Source organism: Pseudophryne corroboree, chromosome 3 (genome assembly GCF_028390025.1).
Source record: "Pseudophryne corroboree isolate aPseCor3 chromosome 3, aPseCor3.hap2, whole genome shotgun sequence".
Lineage (NCBI taxonomy): Eukaryota > Metazoa > Chordata > Amphibia > Anura > Myobatrachidae > Pseudophryne > Pseudophryne corroboree.
Window position 1 is genome coordinate 284315246 of NC_086446.1, and position 21763 is coordinate 284337008.

Sequence of the window (21763 nt, forward strand, 5' to 3'; positions counted from 1 at the left end):
GGCCACTGTGCATGTCGGTCAGCGTGATCACGCATGGGCAGCACCCCTGGCACCACACTCGTCACATTGCATTCACCTGATGTGATCGCACTCTGCAATGCGATCCTGGGAGCTAATATTGTGCCCAGATCGCATTGCAAATGGGATCAATGATAAATGGGCCTGAATCAGACATTCTACTAATTAAAAAATAATGTTTCTAGCAGAGGATTCCCTACTAATGCACAGTCAACAAGTCATATACCTGTGGTTCCCAAACTGGGTGCCTTGGGGCAATTGCAGGGGTGCCCTGGGTTGGTGGTCCAGGACCAATTCAGATTATTTATGGTCAGTGTAACAGGCAAAACCAGTGTTTCTGGCTTCCAATCATAATATATGTGGACAAACCAAAGCGAATTCTGTCCCTCACCACATAACCTACCGGGATACATATGATCCCCCAGCAGACTGCATGGCGGCTGTCACTATACCGACAGCGGCATCTCATCTGCCAGAATCCCAGCGGCGAGGCAGTGAGTACCCTCGCCACACATTGGTCCCAGCTTAGGTCGCCACAGGATCTATTCCCACTAGGAGCTCTGATTGGCTAGCGAACTGGCGCCACACAGCCACCGGAGACCTGGAGCGGTGAGGGGAAGGAGAGGCGCTGCGCTGTGCTCTCCTCCCCTCACATATCAGAGGCGAGTCGGAGCCACAAGCGGTGAGTGACTGGGGGGGAGGGAGCACAGTGGGGCAATGTATCTGGCACAGTGGGGCATGTATCAGGCACAGTGGGGCATGTAACTGGCACAGTGGGGCATGTAACTGGCACAGTGGGGCATGTATCTGGCATAGTGGGGCATGTATCAGGCACAGTGGGGCATGTATCTGGCACAGTGGGGCATGTAACTGGCACAATGGGGCATGTAACAGGCACAGTGGGGCATGTATCTGGCACAGTGGGGCATGTAACTGGCACTGTGGGGCATGTATCTGGCACTGTGGGGCAATGTAACTGGCACTGTGGGCCATGTAACTGGCACTGTGGGGCATTGTATCTGGCACTGTGGGGCAATGTAACTGGCACTGTGGGGCATTGTATCTGGCACTGTGGGGCATTGTATCTGGCACTGTGGGGCAATGTAACTGGCACTGTGGGGCATGTAACTGGCACTGTGGGGCATGTATCCGGCACTGTGGGGCATGTATCCGGCACTGTGGGGCATTGTATCTGGCACTGTGGGGCAATGTTACTGGCACTGTGGGGCATGTAACTGGCACTGTGGGGCAATGTATCTGGTACTGTGGGGCAATATATCTGGCACTGTGGTGCAATGTAACTGGCACTGTGGGGCATTGTATCTGGCACTGTGGGGCATTGTATCTGGCGTGGTGGTCAGGATTCCGGCTGTTGGTATACCACCAGCTGTCGGGATCCCAACGTCGGTCTCCTGAATGCTGGGATCCCGACAGCTGGTAAATTGACTGCATCCCAACCTACCCTATGGATGACATATAAACACAATTCCCTTAATTTAATTTTTGGCTTAGGGGTGCTGTGAAAATAATTCAGATACTCTAAGGCAGGCATTCCCAACCGCGGTCCTCAAGGCACACCAACAGGGCATGTTTTAGTGATTTCCAGGCTTCAGCACAGATGGTTAAATCAAAATAACTGAGGTACTAATTAAGTCACCTGTGTTCAAGCCTGGATCTCACTAAAACCTGCACTGTTAGGGCTGTAACACACACTCCGGCTTTTCCCGGATGGCAAAAAGCCGGACAAACTTTGTCCGGCTTTTTGCCATCCGGGAGAAACCGGCAGTGTCTGTCACACTGGACGGCTTTGAGCCGTGTGTGATGCTGTGCGCATGCGCAGCATCAGACACGGCTGCAGAAGAAACCGTTGTGTGTGAAAGCTCCCCTTCACACACACGGTTCACTGGCTCCAAAGACGGCCCGGCGGCCGCCCGGCCGCCGGACCCTCCAGTGGTGAGACCCGGCTGCAACCCGGCAGCCGGGCCGGGGCCGTGCAGTGTGAAGGGACCCTACCCCTCACACTGTTAACTACAATGCCGGCACGGGAAAAAGCCGTCCGGCTTTTTCCCGGCCGGCAACAACCGTGTAGTGTGTTTTAGCCCTAAGTGTGCCTTGAGGACCGAGGTTAGGAATGCCTGCTCTAAGGTGTCATGATTAAAAAAGGTTTTGGAACCACTGACATATACGTATGTCAGAATGCTGGGAACACTTGAATTTGGGAAAACTGTATAGGAAACCATGAACCATCAGTGGATACATCAAAAGCGATTATACTGCATTTATAAATATAATTTCATATTTCAAAAAAATCTAATCAATATAAGTGAAAGCTTTTACATGGTTGTAATGTAGCTCCATATGTGAGGAGGCATCAGATCTAGATTGTATCACTAATGCTTTTATTGAAAGTTGTCAAAAACTATAGCAGTATAGAAAAGATAACTGGACAATAGGAAAAACAAAGGGGGTCATTCCGAGTTGTTCGCTCGCAAGCGGATTTTAGCAGATTTGCTCATGCTAAGCCGCCGCCTACTGGGAGTGAATCTTAGCATCTTAAAATTGCGAACGAAGTATTCGCAATATTGCGATTACACACCTCGTAGCAGTTTCTGAGTAGCTCCAGACTTACTCGGCATCTGCGATCATTTCACAGCTTGTCGTTCCTGGTTTGACGTCACAAACACACCCAGCGTTCGTCCAGACACTCCTCCGTTTCTTCGGCCACTCCTGCGTTTTTTCCGGAAACGGTAGCGTTTTTTTCCACACGCCCATAAAACGGCCTGTTTCCGCCCAGTAACACCCATTTCCTGTCAATCACATTACGATCGCCAGAACGATGAAAAAGCCGTGAGTAAAAATCCTAACTGCATAGCAAATTTACTTGGCGCAGTCGCAGTGCGGACATTGCGCATGCGCATTAAGCGGAAAATCGCTGCGATGCGAAGATTTTTACCGAGCGAACAACTCGGAATGACCCCCAAAGTTAGAGAACTGAATTAGAACTTCAGTACTTGACTGTTTTTACCGCTGCACATATTTAATGTAAAATGTATATTATTCAAGAATTTTGATGTTAGATCTTTCCGGCAAGATCATTATTGTAAATGGATTACTGTAAAGCTGGTGTTACATGAACTCATTTCCAGATCCAATGAAGATGTACAGTACCTGTACCTACACAAATATCAAGAAAAAACTGGGACATTTCCGTATGTTTGATTTTATAATGAAGTAAAATAGAAACAAAGGGCCAGATTCAAACGTCCCCCTCCCTCTCCCGCCCCCTGTCGTGCCTGACGTCAGTCTTCTAATGTTACTGCTGACGGGCGCAACAAGTTCATTTCAGCTTGCTAGCCCCTGGAGGTTGCAAGCTGAAATTTGCGTAAAGAGACCCGTTTGGGCGCCCAAACGGGTCTCTCCATAATCGTGCCCATTAGTTTAGTCGGGTTTAGGTGCTTTGCACGCCTAAACCTGACTGTACTGGGCGCGATCAATGCAATAACAGGCCATTTGAATATCGCCTCTCTATCTCCCGTCACTTTAGATGGGAGATAGGGGTCGCATGAACATTTGAATTCCCACCATAATCTGAATTTAGGACAGGTTAATAAATCTGTTTCACAGGTTAACTATAAGAAAGGTGGTGACATCCATAACAGCGAATCAGACATTTGCTTTCATTTTATACTAGAAAATGTACAGAATCTGATAGGTTGCTATAGGTTACACTTTTCATGGCCCTCATTCCGAGTTGTTCGCTCGCAAGCGGATTTTAGCAGATTTGCTCATGCTAAGCCGCCGCCTACTTGGAGTGAATCTTAGCATCTTAAAATTGCGAACGATGTATTCGCAATATTGCGATTACACACCTCGTAGCAGTTTCTGCGTAGCTCCAGACTTACTCGGCATATGCGATCAGTTCAGCGCTTGTCGTTCCTGGTTTGACGTCACAAACACACCCAGCGTTCGCCCAGACACTCCTCCGTTTCTCCGGCCACTCCTGCGTTTTTTCCGGAAACGGTAGCGTTTTTTCCCACACGCCCATAAAACGGCCTGTTTCCGCCCAGTAACACCCATTTCCTGTCAATCACATTACGATCGCCAGAACGATGAAAAAGCCGTGAGTAAAATTCCTAACTACATAGCAAATTTACTTGGCGCAGTCGCAGTGCGGACATTGCGCATGCGCATTAAGCGGAAAATCGCTGCGATGCGAAGATTTTTACCGAGCGAACAACTCGGAATGAGGGCCCATATGTATAAAAAAATATGGTGCTTTTATTGACATCCAGAAAACTTATGCAGTTAGGGCCCACCTATTCCTACTGTACTCTAAATTAGCACAGGAGGAGTTATAGTACAGTGTATTTCTGGTGTTGGTATCTGGTTAACCTTATGGTGGATTTGTATTTTGTATTAAATAAAAAACCCTGTTCTGTCACCTGCACCTAAAAACTTCACCTCCCACTTCTTTTCCCCATTATCACTGAGCATTTCTTAACTAATAATTTGGCAGTACTTTCATCATTTACATTTAATCTAAAGGGCCCCATACACTTATCCGACCGCATGTCAGAGGCGATCGCAGGCGATCACCCCATCAGTCTTCCGGGGGGCAGGATCGGACAAGATACATCATATGCTGCCCTTTTGCATCCAATGTATCCTGGGCGATCCCAGCCATGCTCCCAGGTCGGACCTGATTGAATGTGCAGCACATTCAATCTGGAGGATCCGATCCGTTGCTCACTGGAACGCGCATCGGATCGGCTCAGACCGGAGACACCTCAAAAATGCCCGATTTCACCCAATATATTGGGCCGAATGCCCGAATTGGGCTGAAATCGGGCATAATCGCTCTAGTGTATGGGGCCCTTAAGACATCTTGCTTTGTTATTACTCTGTATAATTTCTACTGTTGCCTTTTCATTTGATGAGTGTAAAATCACCTGTATGGAATTATCTTGAGAAACAAAATATTAATATTTTTGATTGTGAGGATACATTACATGAATATTGTGATGATCAGCTTGATATATTGGTAAGACATCCCACGAAAACGGCAGATTTTGGAGGGCTGACCACAATTCCTATATGTATCAAGCTCTGGAGAGCGAAACTTTGGTAACAGACCAGGGGGTAAATTTACTAAGGTGGGAGATTTTTAAAACTGGTGATGTTGCCCATAGCAACCAATCAGATTGTATCTATTATCTTCTAGAAGCAGCTAGACAAATGTTAAGTAGAATCTGATTGGTTGCTATGGGCAACATCACCAGTTCTAAAAATCTCCCACCTTAGTAAATTTACCCCCAGGGCGGGATGCATCAAAGGGGATTTTGCAGTCAAACCTCTGGAAATGCAGTTTTCAGAGGTTTGGTCGGTTTTCACATGTGTACCAAGCTCCTGAGGGTGAGACCATCTTGGTGGGTAAGACCATCTAGGTGGGTTAGACCATCTTTTGATGGTGTTACTCAATAGAAACCTATTCGCTTCATTTCACATTTTGCACTGTGAGGGATCCAAGTGGATCCTTCCCAATGTCCCCTGCATGGTGCGCATAATACAGTGCATGAGCAGAAGGACTCTCGTGTCACCAACCCGGAAGTCTCCACACCTCAAAGGACAGCTCTTATTAGGAGAGCTGTCCTTTTCAAAAATCTTCATGCATACGGCATTAATAAATAATTTTTAATTGTTATTGTAACGTTTATTATAAAATATTACAGGTGTGATATACTAATACTAAAGTGTGGTCAAACCTCCGAAAACTGACGTTTTTGGAGGGATGACCACACTTCCCATATATATCAAACTCTGGAAAGCAAAATTTTCTGGAGCTATAGAAGCCTATGGGCTTCTTTACACATTAATCCCCAAGAGGGATCTGATAGGCACAGCATAGTCAGCCATTTTAAGGGCTGAAGGAGTGTTTCTAAGAATGTAGCTTACACCATTATTTAAAAATATCACTGTGCACTGGAGGAGGCAGCCATTTTGTGGGTTAAATCAGTATTCACAAAAGTACAGCTTATCATTTGTCTGACATGCCAACAGCATTTCAAGACACAAAAGGCCTGATGCTGAGACATGGTGTGCGTGGAGAAAATGTGTATATCTGTCTGCATGCAGAGGGCCTAATTTAGTAAGGACCAGAATTGTAAAGCTGCTCGCAGCAGCTTTGCAAATGCAATCCTTAGCAGTGCAAATGCAGGAGGAGGTGCATACCACTTCCTGCATTTGCAATGCAATCGCATCTGTGATGAAAATCGTGACCATCGGTCGCGATGTTCAGCTGCAACGGCAGGCTGAGTAAGCCTAAGCTTACTCAGGCTTGGCGTCGCAGTGCGGCTTGTGGGGCCAAGGAAATTGCGTACGCAATGCAGTCCTTATCCTCACCACTTACGTAAAACAGGGGCAAGATGCCCCTGTTTTCCCCAACACCGTCCGCTCCTGTCCCTCCCCGCGAACACCTCTGCCTGTGACACACTGAAGAGTGACATCCACATACGTGACACAAAATATTAAAGATATTAATATTAATGGCCCTAACCCTAATGCGAAGGCACACACTCCCACTTTACATACCAAACACCAGAGGCTTTACTAGAGTTCAGGGCGCCCAGTGGAACTTAAAAAATGGTGCCCTTTCTTCCTCATTTATCCGCACCCCCATCCTCTCCACCCTTTCTCCCCATGCACAGGAGACAATAAAAAGGTAAATACCAAAAGCAGCCACATGGTCCTGGCAAGACGCCCTCTGTAGTGATGGCGGGGTAGAAGTAGGTGTCAGAGCCAAAAGAGACATGGGGAAAGAGAGAGCCAGAGAGACATGGGGGAAAAAAGAGAGACATGGGGAAAGAAACAGACAGAGAAACACGAGGAAAGAGAGAGACATACGGACTCAGGGGGACATTTACTAAGCAGTGATAAGAGCGGAGAAGTGATCCAGTGGAGAAGTGGCCCCATCAACCAATCAGCAGCTCTGTATCATTTTATAGTATGCAAATTATAGATGTTACTTTAGGGCTGTTGGTTGCGATGGACAACTTCTCCACTGGCTCACTTCTCTGCTCTTATCACTGCTTAGTAAATGCCCCCCATAGGGAGAGAGAAAGAGAGAGAAATGGATAAAGAGAGAAGAACGGAGAAAGAGAAAGACATGGGGAAAGAAAGATAGACACACACAGGAGACACAGAGAGACAGGAGAGAGGGAAAGAGAGATACATGGGGAAGAGACATGGGACATACAGAGAAATATGGGGAAAGAGAGAGAGACACATACACAGGCAACAAAGAGAGACAGGACAATGAAATATAAGAGGGAGAGAGACAGAGGCAGGAGAGAGACACACACAGTAGACAAGGAGACAGGAGAGAGAGACAGGAAAGACACACAGACACACACGGGAGAGACAGACAGGAGAGAGAAAGTTGGGGCTTCTGGAATGCAGTACTTGGGTGGGAGGTTGGTGGAGGAATAGCTCAAGCCTCGTAATGTCGAAGCCATGCCCTCTGCCCTGACAACCTCCTCGTCCTGGCGCCCAGGGCATGTGCCCCGCTCTCCCCACACTTATTATGCCACTGCCAAACATCCCTAACCTCTGCCCTCAATTATCTTAAAACATTGTAGTTTACTTACCTGATTTCCTCCTAATTTTTTCATAGGGCTAAATTCAATTAGCCGCAAAAACGTAAAAAGATGTGAATTCACGCCGAATTGCAGTCATTTCGTGAAAACGCCAATATTCAGTTGTCCGTGAAAATGGTTTTGCAGTAATTTTACAGCTAATTTCAATTAACCAACTCTGAGCAGGTGATTAACTTAAAAATGTCAGGATTTGTTTCTGAACCCCTGGGACAACCCCTGAATAATAAGGCATTTAGAAGTGTTTAATTATTTTTAATTGGCCAATAATGAAATGTCATTTTTGGGGTGAAAAAGTACAAAATGAAGGAAATTGGGGTACAAGGGGGTAAATTTACTAAGATGGGAGTTCTATTTAAGATGGTATGTTGCCCATAGCAACCAATCAGATTTTACTTCTCATTTATCTAGCACTTTCCTAGAAGATAATACCTAGAATCTGATTGGTTGCTATGGGCAACATCCCTTTCTTAAACAGAACTCCCATTTTAGTAAATATACCCCAAGGTATGGGACAAGTGTATTGGGGTGCTTAATGAGTAGGACAAGTGTTTTTAGACTTGCAGGTGGGAGTAATCGTTCTGTTTCCAGACTTTTTTTTTTTCAAGTCCCCTAAAATGACCCAAATATATACTTAAATCCATTTTTATGTTCCCACATCTAATTTTGGCACTTATTTTCCAGAAAAAAAAAAAAAGCTTTCTATCATTTTTTAAAATTGAAAAAAAAAAAAATGCATATAGCAGCCATTTGACCCAGTTTAAGTACCAGAAATAAGTTTATTATAACCAAGAATAAACTTTTATACTGTTATTATGTGTTAATTTAGCTTTTTGGGGGGCTACAGACAGAGTTACCCATTTTTCACTTTTCTTGGTAATCCCATTTTCACTATTTCGCATTTGAATTGCAGTTGAGTGCGCATGGCCGCGAACAGTCAGTATTTGCGGTAAAAAAGAGGCAAAAATTTCAAAACCGGCAATGGCTGTAAATTACTGTGATTTCTCTGTTAATTGAATTTGCCTCTTAGTTTTCTGTCTTACTGAGGTGAGAAGTACTAAACATTTGTGGTACATCCCATCACACATTGCATTGATATTAATCGCATATGTTCTAACATATTATTATTACTACTACCATATTCTGCAGGGCTTTACAGAGAATTATTGGCCATTCATATGAGCCTCTATCCCAGTGGAGATTACAATCTATATTCAATACACATATTCACACTAGGGTTCGTTTTGTTGGGACCCAATTAACCTACCAGTATATTTTGGGATTATGGGAGAAAACCAGACTACCTGGAGGAAACCCATACAAGCACGGGGAGAATATACAAACTCCACACCAAGCTATGGTGGGAATTGAACCCATGACCTCAGTGCTGTGAGCAGTAATGCTAACCATTACACCATCCGTACTGCCCAGCATATGCGATTAGTATTGCAAAGCACATCTCTTCTGATAAGAGCTGCTCTTTGCGATGCTGGCACTTCTGGGGTAAGGCCCAGGAGTCTGCACAGAGGGCTGCTGGGGGTGATCTGATTTGGATCCCTCTCATGAAGAATGCAGAAGAAGTCTATAGGCTTCCATAGCCCTGGCGTTCAGGGCTTAGTACATATGGGAAATGCGTCCAAATCCTGGAAATGGGCATTTGGATGCATTTTCCCTTTAATATATCCCGACCTGGGTCTGCAGTTGCCTGCTCCTGGCTCCTTTCCTTGACAGATGTCATGATGCTGAACATCTGTACTGCTGCTGCCTGCCTGCTTCCGGCTCCGCTCATCACCCTTGCTGCAGTTGATTTCTGCACTGACAGAGATCAGCGTAATAGTGTTACAGGCACTCTGGGGCCGATTTATTAAGCCTGGTGAAGTGATAAAGTGGAAGGTGATAACGCACCAGCCAGTCAGCTCCTAACTGTCATTTTTCAAACCCATCCTGTGACATGGCAGTTAGGAGCTGATTGGCTGGTGCTTTATCATCTTCCACTTGATCACTTCACGAGGCTTAATAAATCTGCCCCAGAATTCTGGGGCACAAATTTGGCAGTGATGTTGGTGGTTAGAGCCCGCTTGATCACTCATTGACATGCTATTGGAGCAGAAGGTAGACATCAGTTCTGCACATTCCCTTATTAACTACACGGGGACGAAGGCACACAGCGCGGTTGGATGGGATGTGACAGTGTCAGTGTCAGTGAAAGCCCAGCAGGATGTCGTCGCATCCCATGCAACTCTGCCAGTTAATTGGTTAATAAGGAACCTCTCACTGGCCAGGTATGACAATAAAGTATCACTTTGTATGTGTATGCAGTGTGGTCATTCTCTGAATGCTCCTCCTCCACTCTTTGTAAAGGGGGGTACTCACGGAGAGATCCATGCTTAAAATCTAAGCAATCTGACTAGATTGCATAGATTGTAAGCACAGATCAGTCGTGTGTACCCCTCACAGCGATAGCGATGCGTGGCCCCGCACATCGCTATCGCCGGTGCTAGATTGACCTGCATGCAGGCTCAATCTTGCACATCGCTCATTTCACCTTCTGGGTGAAATGAGCAGCCCCCTGTCCTTCCCCGCATCGCTCAGCACACATCACGCTGTGCTGAGCGGTGGGAGATATGGCCCTTAAGTTACAGATGCATAGTAATCTATTTTTATCTTGTCTCTTTTGTCCTGTTCTCTTGCTGGCTGTACTGTAGATGCCTTGGTTCAAAGGATGGAAGGTGGAGAGGAAGGAAGGAAATGCAAGTGGTGTTTCTCTCCTAGAAGCTTTGGACACAATCCTTCCCCCAACTCGTCCAACAGATAAACCTCTGCGACTCCCGCTCCAAGATGTCTATAAGATTGGAGGTAATGCTATGATGTGACAATTATAAACGCTAATAAATGATGTAAATTTAGTAAATTTTAATACATTTACTGCATAACAAACACAGAGCCTTACGAATCAAGCCAGCTGTATTAATTAGTAAAAGTTAATTGAACAAGCTGTATTAAAAAACAAACGGCCAACAACTACAATGTAACAGTAACACTGATAAAAACAATAAACATGAAATAACATATAGATAAATGACAAAGTAGAAGTGTGCTGATAAGCAATCACATGAATAATTAGACCAGATTTGATAGTGGAGAGTGTACGTCGTTACGGCACAGAACCAAAGAAAAGTTCCAATGGGAGTCAGATTTATATCTGAGATCAGCAATCAATAAATACAGTGCTGCAGGTGATTAAAGGCACACTGGAATAGAATATAATACTGAAGGTAGTTGGCAAGATGCAGAAATAAATACTACAGTGCCTTGCTAAAGTATTAACCTCCTTGGCTTTTTACCTATTTTGTTACATTACAACCTGTAATTTTTATTTTATTTTTTTAATCTGAATTTTATGTGATGACTCTGCACAAAATAGTCTAAGTTGGTGAAGTGAAATGAGAAAAATGTATATAAAATTTTTTTTTTATAAATAAAATCTGAAAATTGCCATGTGCATATGTATTCACCCCCTTTGCTATGAAGCCCCTTAAAAGTTCTGGTGCAACCAATTACCTTCAGAAGTCACATAATTAATGAAATGAAGTCCACCTGTGTGCAATCTAAGTGTCACATGATCTGTCAGTATAAACACACCTTTTCTGAAAGGCCCAGAGGCTGCAACACCACTAAGCAAGAGGCATCACACCATGAAGACCAAGGAGCTCTCCAAACAAGTCAGAGACAAAGATGTTGAGAAGTACAAGTCAGGGTTGGGTTATAAAAAAATATCCAAATCTTTGATGTTCCCTTGGAGCGCCATCAAATCCATCATCTTCAAATGGAAAGAACATGGTAGCACAACAAACCTGCCAAGAGAGGGCCGGCCACCAAAACTCACAGACCGGGCAAGGAGGGCATTAATCAGAGAGGCAGCACACAGACCAAATGTAACCCTGAAGGAGCTGCAGAGTTCCACAGCAGAGACTGGTGTATCTGCACATGTGACCACAATAAGCCATGCACTCCACAGAGCTGGGCTTTATGGAAGAGTGGCCAGAAAAAAGCCATTACTTAGTGTTAAAAATAAGAAAACACGTTTTGAGTTTGCCAAAAGGCATGTGGACGACTCCCCAAATGTATGGAGGAAGGTACTCTGATCAGATGAGACTAAAATTGAACTTTTCGGCCACCAAGAAAAACGCTATGTCTGGCGCAAACCCAAACACATCCCATCACCCCAAGAACACCATCCCCACACTGAAACATGGTAGTGGCAGCATCATGCTGTGGGGATGTTTTTCAGCAGCAGGGACTGGGAAACTTTTTCGAGTCGAGGGAAAGATGGATGGTGATAAATACAGGGACATTCTTGAGCAAAACCTGTTTCAGTCTGCCTGTGATTTGAGACTGGGATGGAGGACAATGACCCGAAGCATACTGCTAAAGCAACACTGGAGTGGTTTAAGGAAAAAATTTAAATGTGTTGGAATGGCCTAGTCAATGCCCAGATCTCAATCCAATTGAGAATCTATGGTCAGACTTGAAGATTGCTGTTCACAAGCTGAAACCATCCAACATGAAGGAGCTGGAGCAGTTTTGCCTTGAGGAATGGGCAAAAATCCCAGTGGCAAGATGTGACTAGCTCATAGAGACTTATCCAAAGCGGCTTGCAGCTGTAATTGCCGCAAAAGGTGGCTCTACAAAGTACTGACTTTAGGAGGGTGAATAGTTATGCACGCTGATGTTTTCTGTTATTTTGTCCTATTTGTTGTTTGCTTCACAATATAAAAAAAAACATCTTCAAACTTGTAGGCATGTTCTGTGAATGAAATGATGCAAACCTTCAAACAATACATTTTAATTCCAGGTTGTGAGGCAACAAAACATGAAAAATGCAAATGGCGGTGAATACTTTAGCAAGGCACTGTAATTTAAAAAAAAAAAAAAAAAACATTTTATTGAGAAATTTCAAGTTTACAAGTTATCAAAGTGAAAGGAGATATATAAACTAAGTCTCCGAAGAGACCTCGTAGAGTATACAATGAAATAAAATCATTAAATGCAAATAACATATTACACAGATATACAGACAGGACATATACATGAGGGAATGAAGGAAAGGGGGTAGCAAATAGAAAGAGTAATGGTTGAGGGGGAGATAAGGTGACAGAGAAATCAAATGTAAGAGTGTAAGAATTAACAACTGACAATACTGCGAATTATCTTGACATAGGTAGAGAAATATCATCTCAACATTAAGCAATTGTATTGATGGTATCAAAGTACAATGAAGGCTATACATAAAGGACAATTCAATCCATAAAGAATTTCAAATATCTACTCATATCTGACATTAGAAGGTATGATCGGAGAAGAAGGTATTGGAATTGTGGTATGGTCAAAAGTATGGGGGGGAAAATAAAAAAATTAATTGGGAGAGTTTAGACATATCTGGGCCCTTTTCCAATCTAGGATTCCAAAAAATTTAGAAATTACACCTGTGGCTTCGTCGTCTAAGGACTCTATGAAGAAATCCCATCTGTTGTGAAAGGTTGTAGTAGTCCCAGAATCGTGTAGTAGAACAGAACGAATGTCAAAATATAGAAGTTGGAGTAGTCTCGATTTCAATTTGTGTATTGTAGGAGCAGATTTCTTGATCCAATGTATTAAAATGAGCTTCTTAGCCAGAGTTAATACTATCACAATGAAGGGGTTATATCGAGAGGAGGGAGTTCCCAGATTCCAGATGCTGAATTTAAATAATATACATGCTTCAGGGTAAGGGGTCAAGGAGAGTTTAAGTAAGGAGTTTAGATAACATATTGTCTTAGCCCAAAATCTGCGGACTTTAGAACATTCCCAGAAACAATGAAACAGTTTCGCATTTGACATTGAGCATTTAGTATATTTAACTGACTCAGTAGAGTCCATATGTTTTCTCTGTGCTGGGGAGATATAGGCCCTGTGTATACATCGAAAGTGGGTTTCCTGTAAGTAAGCCGATTGTAAATGCCTAGTATATTAACTGTAGTTCAGTAGTATGACCTCTTCTGAACCTGATATAAGAGGAATATCATCCCCCGAATTGGCAAGAAGTTTTTGGGAGTGCTGAGAAGAATTTACTTTAGCTTCTATTAAAAAAGGGTATAGCTGGCGTAGTCTTTATGTTTTAGAGGACCTGCCATATAATAATTTGAGAATAATATGAGATTCGGTACTTAGAGGTAAGGAAATCGATACAGCCTGTATATAGTGTCTAATCTGTAGCTAAAGATAAAATAGTTTGTTTGGAAGAGAAAAGTGTTGCTGCAGGTCTTTGAACGAACAAATGAATCCACCCGGGTCGAAAACTCTGTTCACGAGAGCAATTCCTTTTTGTTTTGAAATCTGGAATGAGGGATTGTGGAGGGGCGGTGGGAAATCCGGGTTACCCCAAAGGGGAAGGAAGGGGGAGAATCTGAAATCTCTCTTCAATTTTTTATGTAAGCTTATCCAGTTAATGTAAGTATCATGAAAGATAACATGAGTATAAAGGTTTTTTGGGACGGATATTGCCTTGAGATGAAGTAATGCAGAGGGGGAGTACGGTTCAAAAATAGCTTGATCTAATTTAGTGTCGGTGTATGTGGAAGTCTCCAACAACCAGTCAGTGGCATACCGGAAGAAAACAGCAACTGTATATGATTTAAATTCAGGTAATTTGAGGCCTCCTATGGACCTAGGAAGCACCAACTTTGAAAATGCGATTCTTGCCCTTTTGCCTTTCCAAAGAAAATTGGTAATGGAAGAATTTATAGTTAAAATATCTCTATTGTTCAGTGCGATAGGTAGCATCTGTATAGCATAGAATAGTTTTGGGAAGATTGCCGTCTTTACTGCTGCAGCTCTGCCTAGAAGGGAGAGGGGGAGTGTATTCCATGAAGACATTAAAGCCGTCACCTTACCAACAAGAGGGGAAAAATTTGCTTTATACAGTTTATCTACAGTTCTGGTAATGTGAACTCCAAGATATTTTAGGTGGGATGTATTCATTTTAAAACTTGCAAAAGTTGGGGAGGTATGAAGATCAAGAGAATAAGTGCCTAAAGGGAGGATATCAGATTTATCAATAGTTACCTTGTAACCTGATAATTTACCAAAATTGTTAATAATGCTTATTATTGCGGGAATAGATTTCAGGGGGTCGGAAACAAAGAGCAGCATGTCATCTGCGAAGAGTGAAACTTTTAATTCGTAAGAAGAAATTTTTATGCCTCTAAAATCAGAAGAGTCTCGGAGCATGATAGCCAGAGGCTCTATAGCTATTGCGAATAAAATGGGGGACATGGGGCAGCCTTGTCTAGTGCCTCTGAATAACTCAAAATGATCAGAAAATTGTCCATTGCACATAATTTGAGAGACTGGGTTGGTGTACAGTGTCTTAATATAAGAAATAAAACAAGGTGAAAATCCAAACCTATCTAACGTATTGTATAAATGAGGCCAAAGGACAAGGTCGAAGGCCTTTTCAGCATCCAGTGACATGATTACGCCAGAGGGAGCAGTGCCTGAAGTTGTTTGGAGATGTTGGACAGCAGAAATGACCTTCCTAAAATTCAGAACCGAGTATCTACCTGCAATAAATCCAGTTTGATACGGATGTATAATTGCAGGCATCACAGTCTTGAGTCTATCTGCTATTACTTTAGCCAGTATCTTATAGTCCGAATCAAGTAATGATATGGGTCTATAGGAACCTGGCAGAGATAAGTCTCGTCCTGATTTGGGTAAAATTTTAATAAAAGCAGCATTGAAATAGAGTGGGGGAGAGCCAGAATGTAATATGTAGTTAAAGGCAGCCACCAAAAGGATCAAGTATGTCAGAAATCATTAATTTATAAAAGCTTCCTCCAAACCCATCAGGGCCCGGAGCCTTGGATGAGTGTAAAGATTTAATTACTCTAGAGACTTCTTCAGGTGTTACAGGACACTCCAGGTCATTTTTCATTTCCTCCGTAAGAGTAGGGAATGGAATATCATGCCAAGGAGGTACAGGTTGAGTATCCCTTATCCAAAATGCTTGGGACCAGAGGTATTTTGGATATCGGATTTTTCCGTATTTTGGAATAATTGCATACCATAATGAGATATCATGGTGATGGGACCTAAATCTAAGCACAGAATGCATTTATGTTTCATATACACCTTATACACACAGCCGGAAGGTAATTTTAGCCAATATTTTTTATAACTTTGTGCATTAAACAAAGTGTGTCTACATTCACACAATTCATTTATGTTTCATATACACCTTATTCACACAGCCTGAAGGCCATTTAATACAATATTTTTAATAACTTTGTGTATTGAACAAAGTTTGTGTACATTGAGCCATCAAAAAACAAAGGTTTCACTATCTCACTCTCACTCAAAAAAGTCCGTATTTCGGAATATTCCGTATTTTGGAATATTTGGATATGGGATACTCAACCTGTATAGATAATACATGAGGAGTGTCAATACTCTCCATCTCGTGGGGAGACGGGGTATACAGTTTAGAATAATAATCTTTCATCATTTGTGTAACCTGTTTATTAGAGGAGGTAAGAGAACCATCTGGGCACTTTAGAGGGTGGACAGCTGCTGAGGATCTATTACCATTTAAAATGTTGGTGAGCAGTTTCCCAGATTTGTTACCAAATCTACGGTATCTGTAGTTGGTACTATATAAATGCCTGTTACCTTGTTCATTAAGATATTCATTGAAGTGTGTCTTAGCTGTAGAATATTTCTGTTTGTTAACTAAATTTGGCATAAAGCGGTAGTCAGCATAGGCTGCGGATAGTGATTGTTGTAAGTTGATGTACGTTTTGTCATAGTCTTTATTTAATTTTGCCATATAGGAGATTATAACTCCTCTTAACACAGCTTTAGCTGTCTGCCTAAACAAAGGAGGATTGGAAGCAGCCTGTGACTGGTTGTTAGAGCAATAGTCCTTCCAACTATCCGAAAACATAGTTTTAAAATCAGGGGATCTGAGAAGAACGTTCTTCGGAAATGCGTAATATGAACCATTGCAATGGATATTGGTTCGATATTAATCGAGGATACTCTTGCGAACAGAGCTTGGGAGACCAGAAAGTAATCTATTCTTGATAAAGTTGGATAGGCAGCCGAGAAGCAAGTAAATTCTTTTAAAGTAGGTTTGGAGGCTCTCCATATATCAACTAAACTTAATTGTTCGGCAAACTGTGGAATTCCCATCTTAGGTAAAGAAAAACCTCGTTTTGGAATAGATGATCTATCTAGGAATTTATCCGATATTAAATTGAAATCTCCACAAACTACTAAGGAGCAATGTAAATACGGTGTGAGTTCAGTAATCAGCCCCATAAAAAAAAAATTCTTAAAAACTGTGGGGGCATAAACATTACATAAGCTGTAGGGCTTAGAGTACAGGGAAACATGGGCAATAACGTATCTTCCTTCTGGATCAGAAGTTATTTTAGTTATCTCTAGGGGAATAGAATGATTAATCAAAATTACCTCTCCTCTCGCTTTAGAGGTGAAGGGAGCGCAGGCTACCGATTTCCATCCTAGCATTTGGAGCTTTAACGTTTCAGAGTGTATTAAATGTGCTTCCTGTAAAAAAAGATCAACTCTAGCTTTAGCTTATTACAATAAACCAATACTTTTCTGCGTTTCGCAGGGGAGTTGAAACCTCCTACATTCAGAGATCCTACCTTAAGTGTAGACATAATATTTGTAGAAAAGTGAGCCCATCAAAGTCAAGGTACCAGGTGAATAGAATTCTCAGAGAAAAGAGGAAAAGAGAGGGGGGGAGGGAACAAAACACTGAGGGAGAGGGGAGACAATAGACAAAACTGGGTGAGATATTTTTCTCAAGCAGTAACATGTGCAGCATGTCTAGTGCAGATAGTAAACAATCACATAACTTCAGGAACATTAGAAAAAACAAATACATGTGCAACTGTAGGATAAATCCCATCGATAACCCGGAGCAAGACTCCTTCCATGCTCGGCTAACTAATTAATAAACTTTCCCCTGATTAGTGAAACAAGGATAGAGACCGCGTGGTCGTTGGAATAGTGAGCCCAAAAAATTGCAATTGCCTGACAAAAAAGGAAAAAAAAAAAAAAAAACGTGGAACAAGCTGTCTTGTTTCTTAGAGCTGGAACTGGTAGAATATAATAAACAAGTGAAAAACAAAAGTCTGTTCAGGCGCGATCAGTTATGTCAGAGTCAGCGGTGTTCACGAAGAAACACTGCAGCATCACCAGGAGTAGTAAAATCAAAATGTTTATCTTTGTAAAAGATGCGCCACTTGGCTGGATACATTAATGCAAATTTCTGCTTGTCAGCAATAAGACGGGAACAAATGGGAGAGAAGGCTCTACGGGCTTTGGTTAACTCGACTGAGAAGTCTTGGAACAAACGCAGTGTTAAACCTTCCCATTCTAGAACAGGCTGGTTTCTGGAAGCTTTCCAGATTTCTAGTTTGTGAGTATAGCTGAGGCATTTAAAAATGGTAATTCTAGGGCGTGAGTCATTGGGACGTGGAGCGGGGCCAATCCTCTGCACCCTCTCGATAACCATATCTTGACAGAGTTCCTGGATCCCCAAAAGTTGCGGGAGAGTGATTTTGACAAATTGCTCTAGAGATGGCCCCTTAAATGACTCGGGGAGTCCTACCACTCGATTTCCTCCAGCCTGTTAACTATGTTATAATTTTCCTTTTCCAGCCTTTTAACGTTACATTGAAGGTCTGCTAAATTGTGGGCTACAGAGCCTATCGTGTTTTCAGCAGTGGAGACTAACAGTAAGCTGGTTAATTTGTGTGGTAATGTCACTTACCGCTTTGGTAAGTAGCGGACCCACCGTGGAAGATGTTGCGTCCATTAAATCCCCATATGTCAGGGGGGTGTCGCGGTGTCTCTGTGGTGAGGCAGAATCTGTGTCCGGTGATTCAGCAGCCAGTTTCTTTGAGGCTGGAGAGACCGCAAGTGTCTCTGTGTCCGGCGGCATGACAGGGTCTGGGCTCCTTTTCACCCGGCGCATCGTTTGTTGCTGTGTCCGCGGCAGCTGGGAGGATGTGATGTATTTATCCATCCTCACAGGCAGGGTGTATGTGGAAGGTCGCTGGGGAAGTGGAGGCTAAAATAGCCTTGTAAAATTGCAGTTTTAGCCGAACACGGAGAGGAGCAGTGAGGACGCGCTGCTCACTCCATGCAGTTGGAACCGGAAGTCTAGCAAGGCACTGTAATTAGTATTGCAGAGATAATATATCTAGCCCTTAGTGAGGGCTCCGTTAGTAGTGAGCACGGGACTTCATTCATGCAGTCCGATGCTGGTTACAAAATGCACGACTTTAAGGTCCAGTTCACTTCCAGTGTGCAAAAATCCTATCAGAAATACATAACCCCTTATACCCCTTTTCCACTGACCTGAAAATCCTGGTTATTGCGCAGCAACCCGGGATTTAGGTTAGTGGAAAATGGTCCACCCGGGTCCAGTCATCCGGAAATCCTTCCTGTGTGTAGCTGGGTGAGCTGAGGTGTAAACAGGTAACCCAAGTCATATGACTCAAGACCCATTTACAGGATGGGGATGTCGGTGGTCATTCCGAGTTGATAGCTCGCTGTGCAGCGATTAAGTAAAAAAACGGCAAAAATGCGCATGCGCACGGTACGCAGCGCGCATGCGCTAAGTACTTTCACACAAAACTTTGTAGATTTACACAAGCTCAAGCGACATTTTTTCATCGCTCGAGTGATCGTAGTGTGATTGACAGGAAGTGGGTGTTTCTGGGCGGAAACTGGTCATTTTCAGGGAGTGTGCTAAAAAACGCAGGAGTGCCAGGCAAAAACGCAGGAGTGGCTGGAGAAACGGGGGAGTGGCTGGCCGAACGCAGGGCGTGTTTGTGACGTCAAACCAGGAACTAAACGGACTGAATATATGGAATGGGCAGCGCTACAGTTGAAGTGATTGAAATAAACAATATTAAAATTCTTTGTCAATTTATTAAAAAAAAAAGTAAAACAATTGATATTATTCTCTCCTCAGAATTAACTGGTAATAAATTGCATGCACCTTAATAGGTTCATACACATCTGTATATTTAGACCAATGAGTGTCTGTTCCTGAATGTATACCCAGATAAGTCCACAAGTCCCTCAGAGGATTGCTCATAAATTAGCACAGTTCGGTTGCTAGATATTTACCGATCACCGTATTAGAGGTGGAAAGGCTTCCATGCGAATGATTCCATATTGGAAATTGATGTCCTCATTTAGATGGTGATTGCTGTAGTTGTCCTCTTTATGATGAGCAGGGGGTTGGTGGTGGGTCCAGGGTTGGTTCAGACACTGGATTGCGGTCTTGAAAAACTGAAGTGGTGCATAAGGGGGGTGCTGACGCGTTTGATAAAGCTGCAATCTTTTGGGGAGCAGTGAAACGCGTCAGAGCCCCCCCTTCTGCACCACTTCAGTTTTTCAAGACCGCAATCCAGTGTCTGAACCAACCCTGGATCCACCACCAACCCCCTGCTCATCATAAAGAGGACAACTACAGCAATCACCATCTAAATGAGGACATCAATTTCCAATATGGAATCATTCGCATGGAAGCCTTTCCACCTCTAATACGGTGATCGGTAAATATCTAACAACCGAACTGTGCTAATTTATGAGCAATCCTCTGAGGGACTTATGGACTTATCTGGGTATACATTCAGGAACAGACACTCATTGGTCTAAATATACAGATGTGTATGAACTGATTAAGGTGCATGCAATTTATTACCAGTTAATTCTGAGGAGAGAATAATATCAATTGTTTTACTTGTTTTTTTAATAAATTGACAAAGAATTTTAATATTGTTTATTTCAATCACTTCAACTGTAGCGCTGCCCATTCCATATATTTATTTTCTTGTTATCTTCAGGAGTGACTCTCCTGATTCCTTGGCAGCTGCTTGGTGCAGCAACTGTTATTGAGCGCCTGTTCTTCTTTAATAGAAGTTTCCTTGCACTAAACGGACTGAGGTGATCGCAGTCTAGGAGTAGGTCTGGAGCTACTCAGAAACTGCAGCAAATTATTTAGTAGCAATTCTGCAAATCTTTCGTTCACTATTCTGCTAAGCTAAGATACACTCCCAGAGGGCGGCGGGCCTAGCGTGTGCAATGCTGCTAAAAGCAGCTAGCGAGCGATCAACTCGGAATGAGGGCATCATCTCCAAGCACCGACACTGCACCCATGTGTTGGGGAAATGGGACTGTCCTGGGTCTGACCCGGTTTGGAACTGGGTTCTCAATCTCGGGTCAGACCTGGGACTTCAGTGGAAAAGAAGCTTTCGTTATACCCCTTTCACATCGCACAAATATCCCGGTATCGACCCGGTATATTGCTGGGTCGACACGGGTCACTGTGCAATGTGAAAGGGGCCATGGAGAATTCCCGGGTCACCTGAAAAGCGCTCAGTGTATATGCAGCCCAGTGATGTCAACGATCATCACTGTGCATACACGCTGGGCAAAAACGCCCAGTGTGTATGCACCTTTACACTCTAGCAAGGCAACATTTGATGAACTGAATTACTGGAAAGGAAGCATCTTATGACTGTCATGTAAAAAGTCACTGAGCTCTTCAGTATGACCCATTCTACTGCTAATGTTTGACTATGGAGATATCATGGCTGTATGCTGGAATTTATAATTCTGTTAGCAATGTATTTAGCTAATATATATATATATATATATATATATATATATATTCGGAGGCCATTTTATCAGTACCTCTATACCTACACATTCAAGAAAATACCTAATCAACAAATTCTGTGGAAGCAACTCATTTGAGAAAAGCATACGGTCAATAGGTTCAGTTGTTTTTCAGACGAAGCACCTGACTGGGGAAAAAATGTTCTCTAAGTGACTTTGACCGTGGACTGACTGACTGTGCCAGACGGGATGGTTTGAGTATCTCAGGAACTGCTGATCTCCTGGGATTTTAATGCAGAACAGTTTCCAGAGTTTACAGTGAGTGGTGCGCAAAACAAAAAACCTACAGTGAATGGCAGTTCTATGGGCGAAGATGCCATATTAATGAG

General features: G+C 43.0%; 1 protein-coding gene across 4 annotated transcripts in view; it reads left to right on the top strand.

Annotated features, from left to right (window-relative positions):
• The window catches only part of EEF1A2 (eukaryotic translation elongation factor 1 alpha 2), a 71361-nt gene that overhangs the window by 40483 nt on the left and 9115 nt on the right, over positions 1-21763 (top strand). For all 4 annotated transcript variants that reach the window (XM_063959224.1, XM_063959227.1, XM_063959225.1 and 1 more), the window contains exon 5: positions 10373-10523. In XM_063959224.1, coding sequence (XP_063815294.1) covers positions 10373-10523 — 151 coding nt within the window. The remainder of the gene's footprint in view (positions 1-10372; positions 10524-21763) is intronic.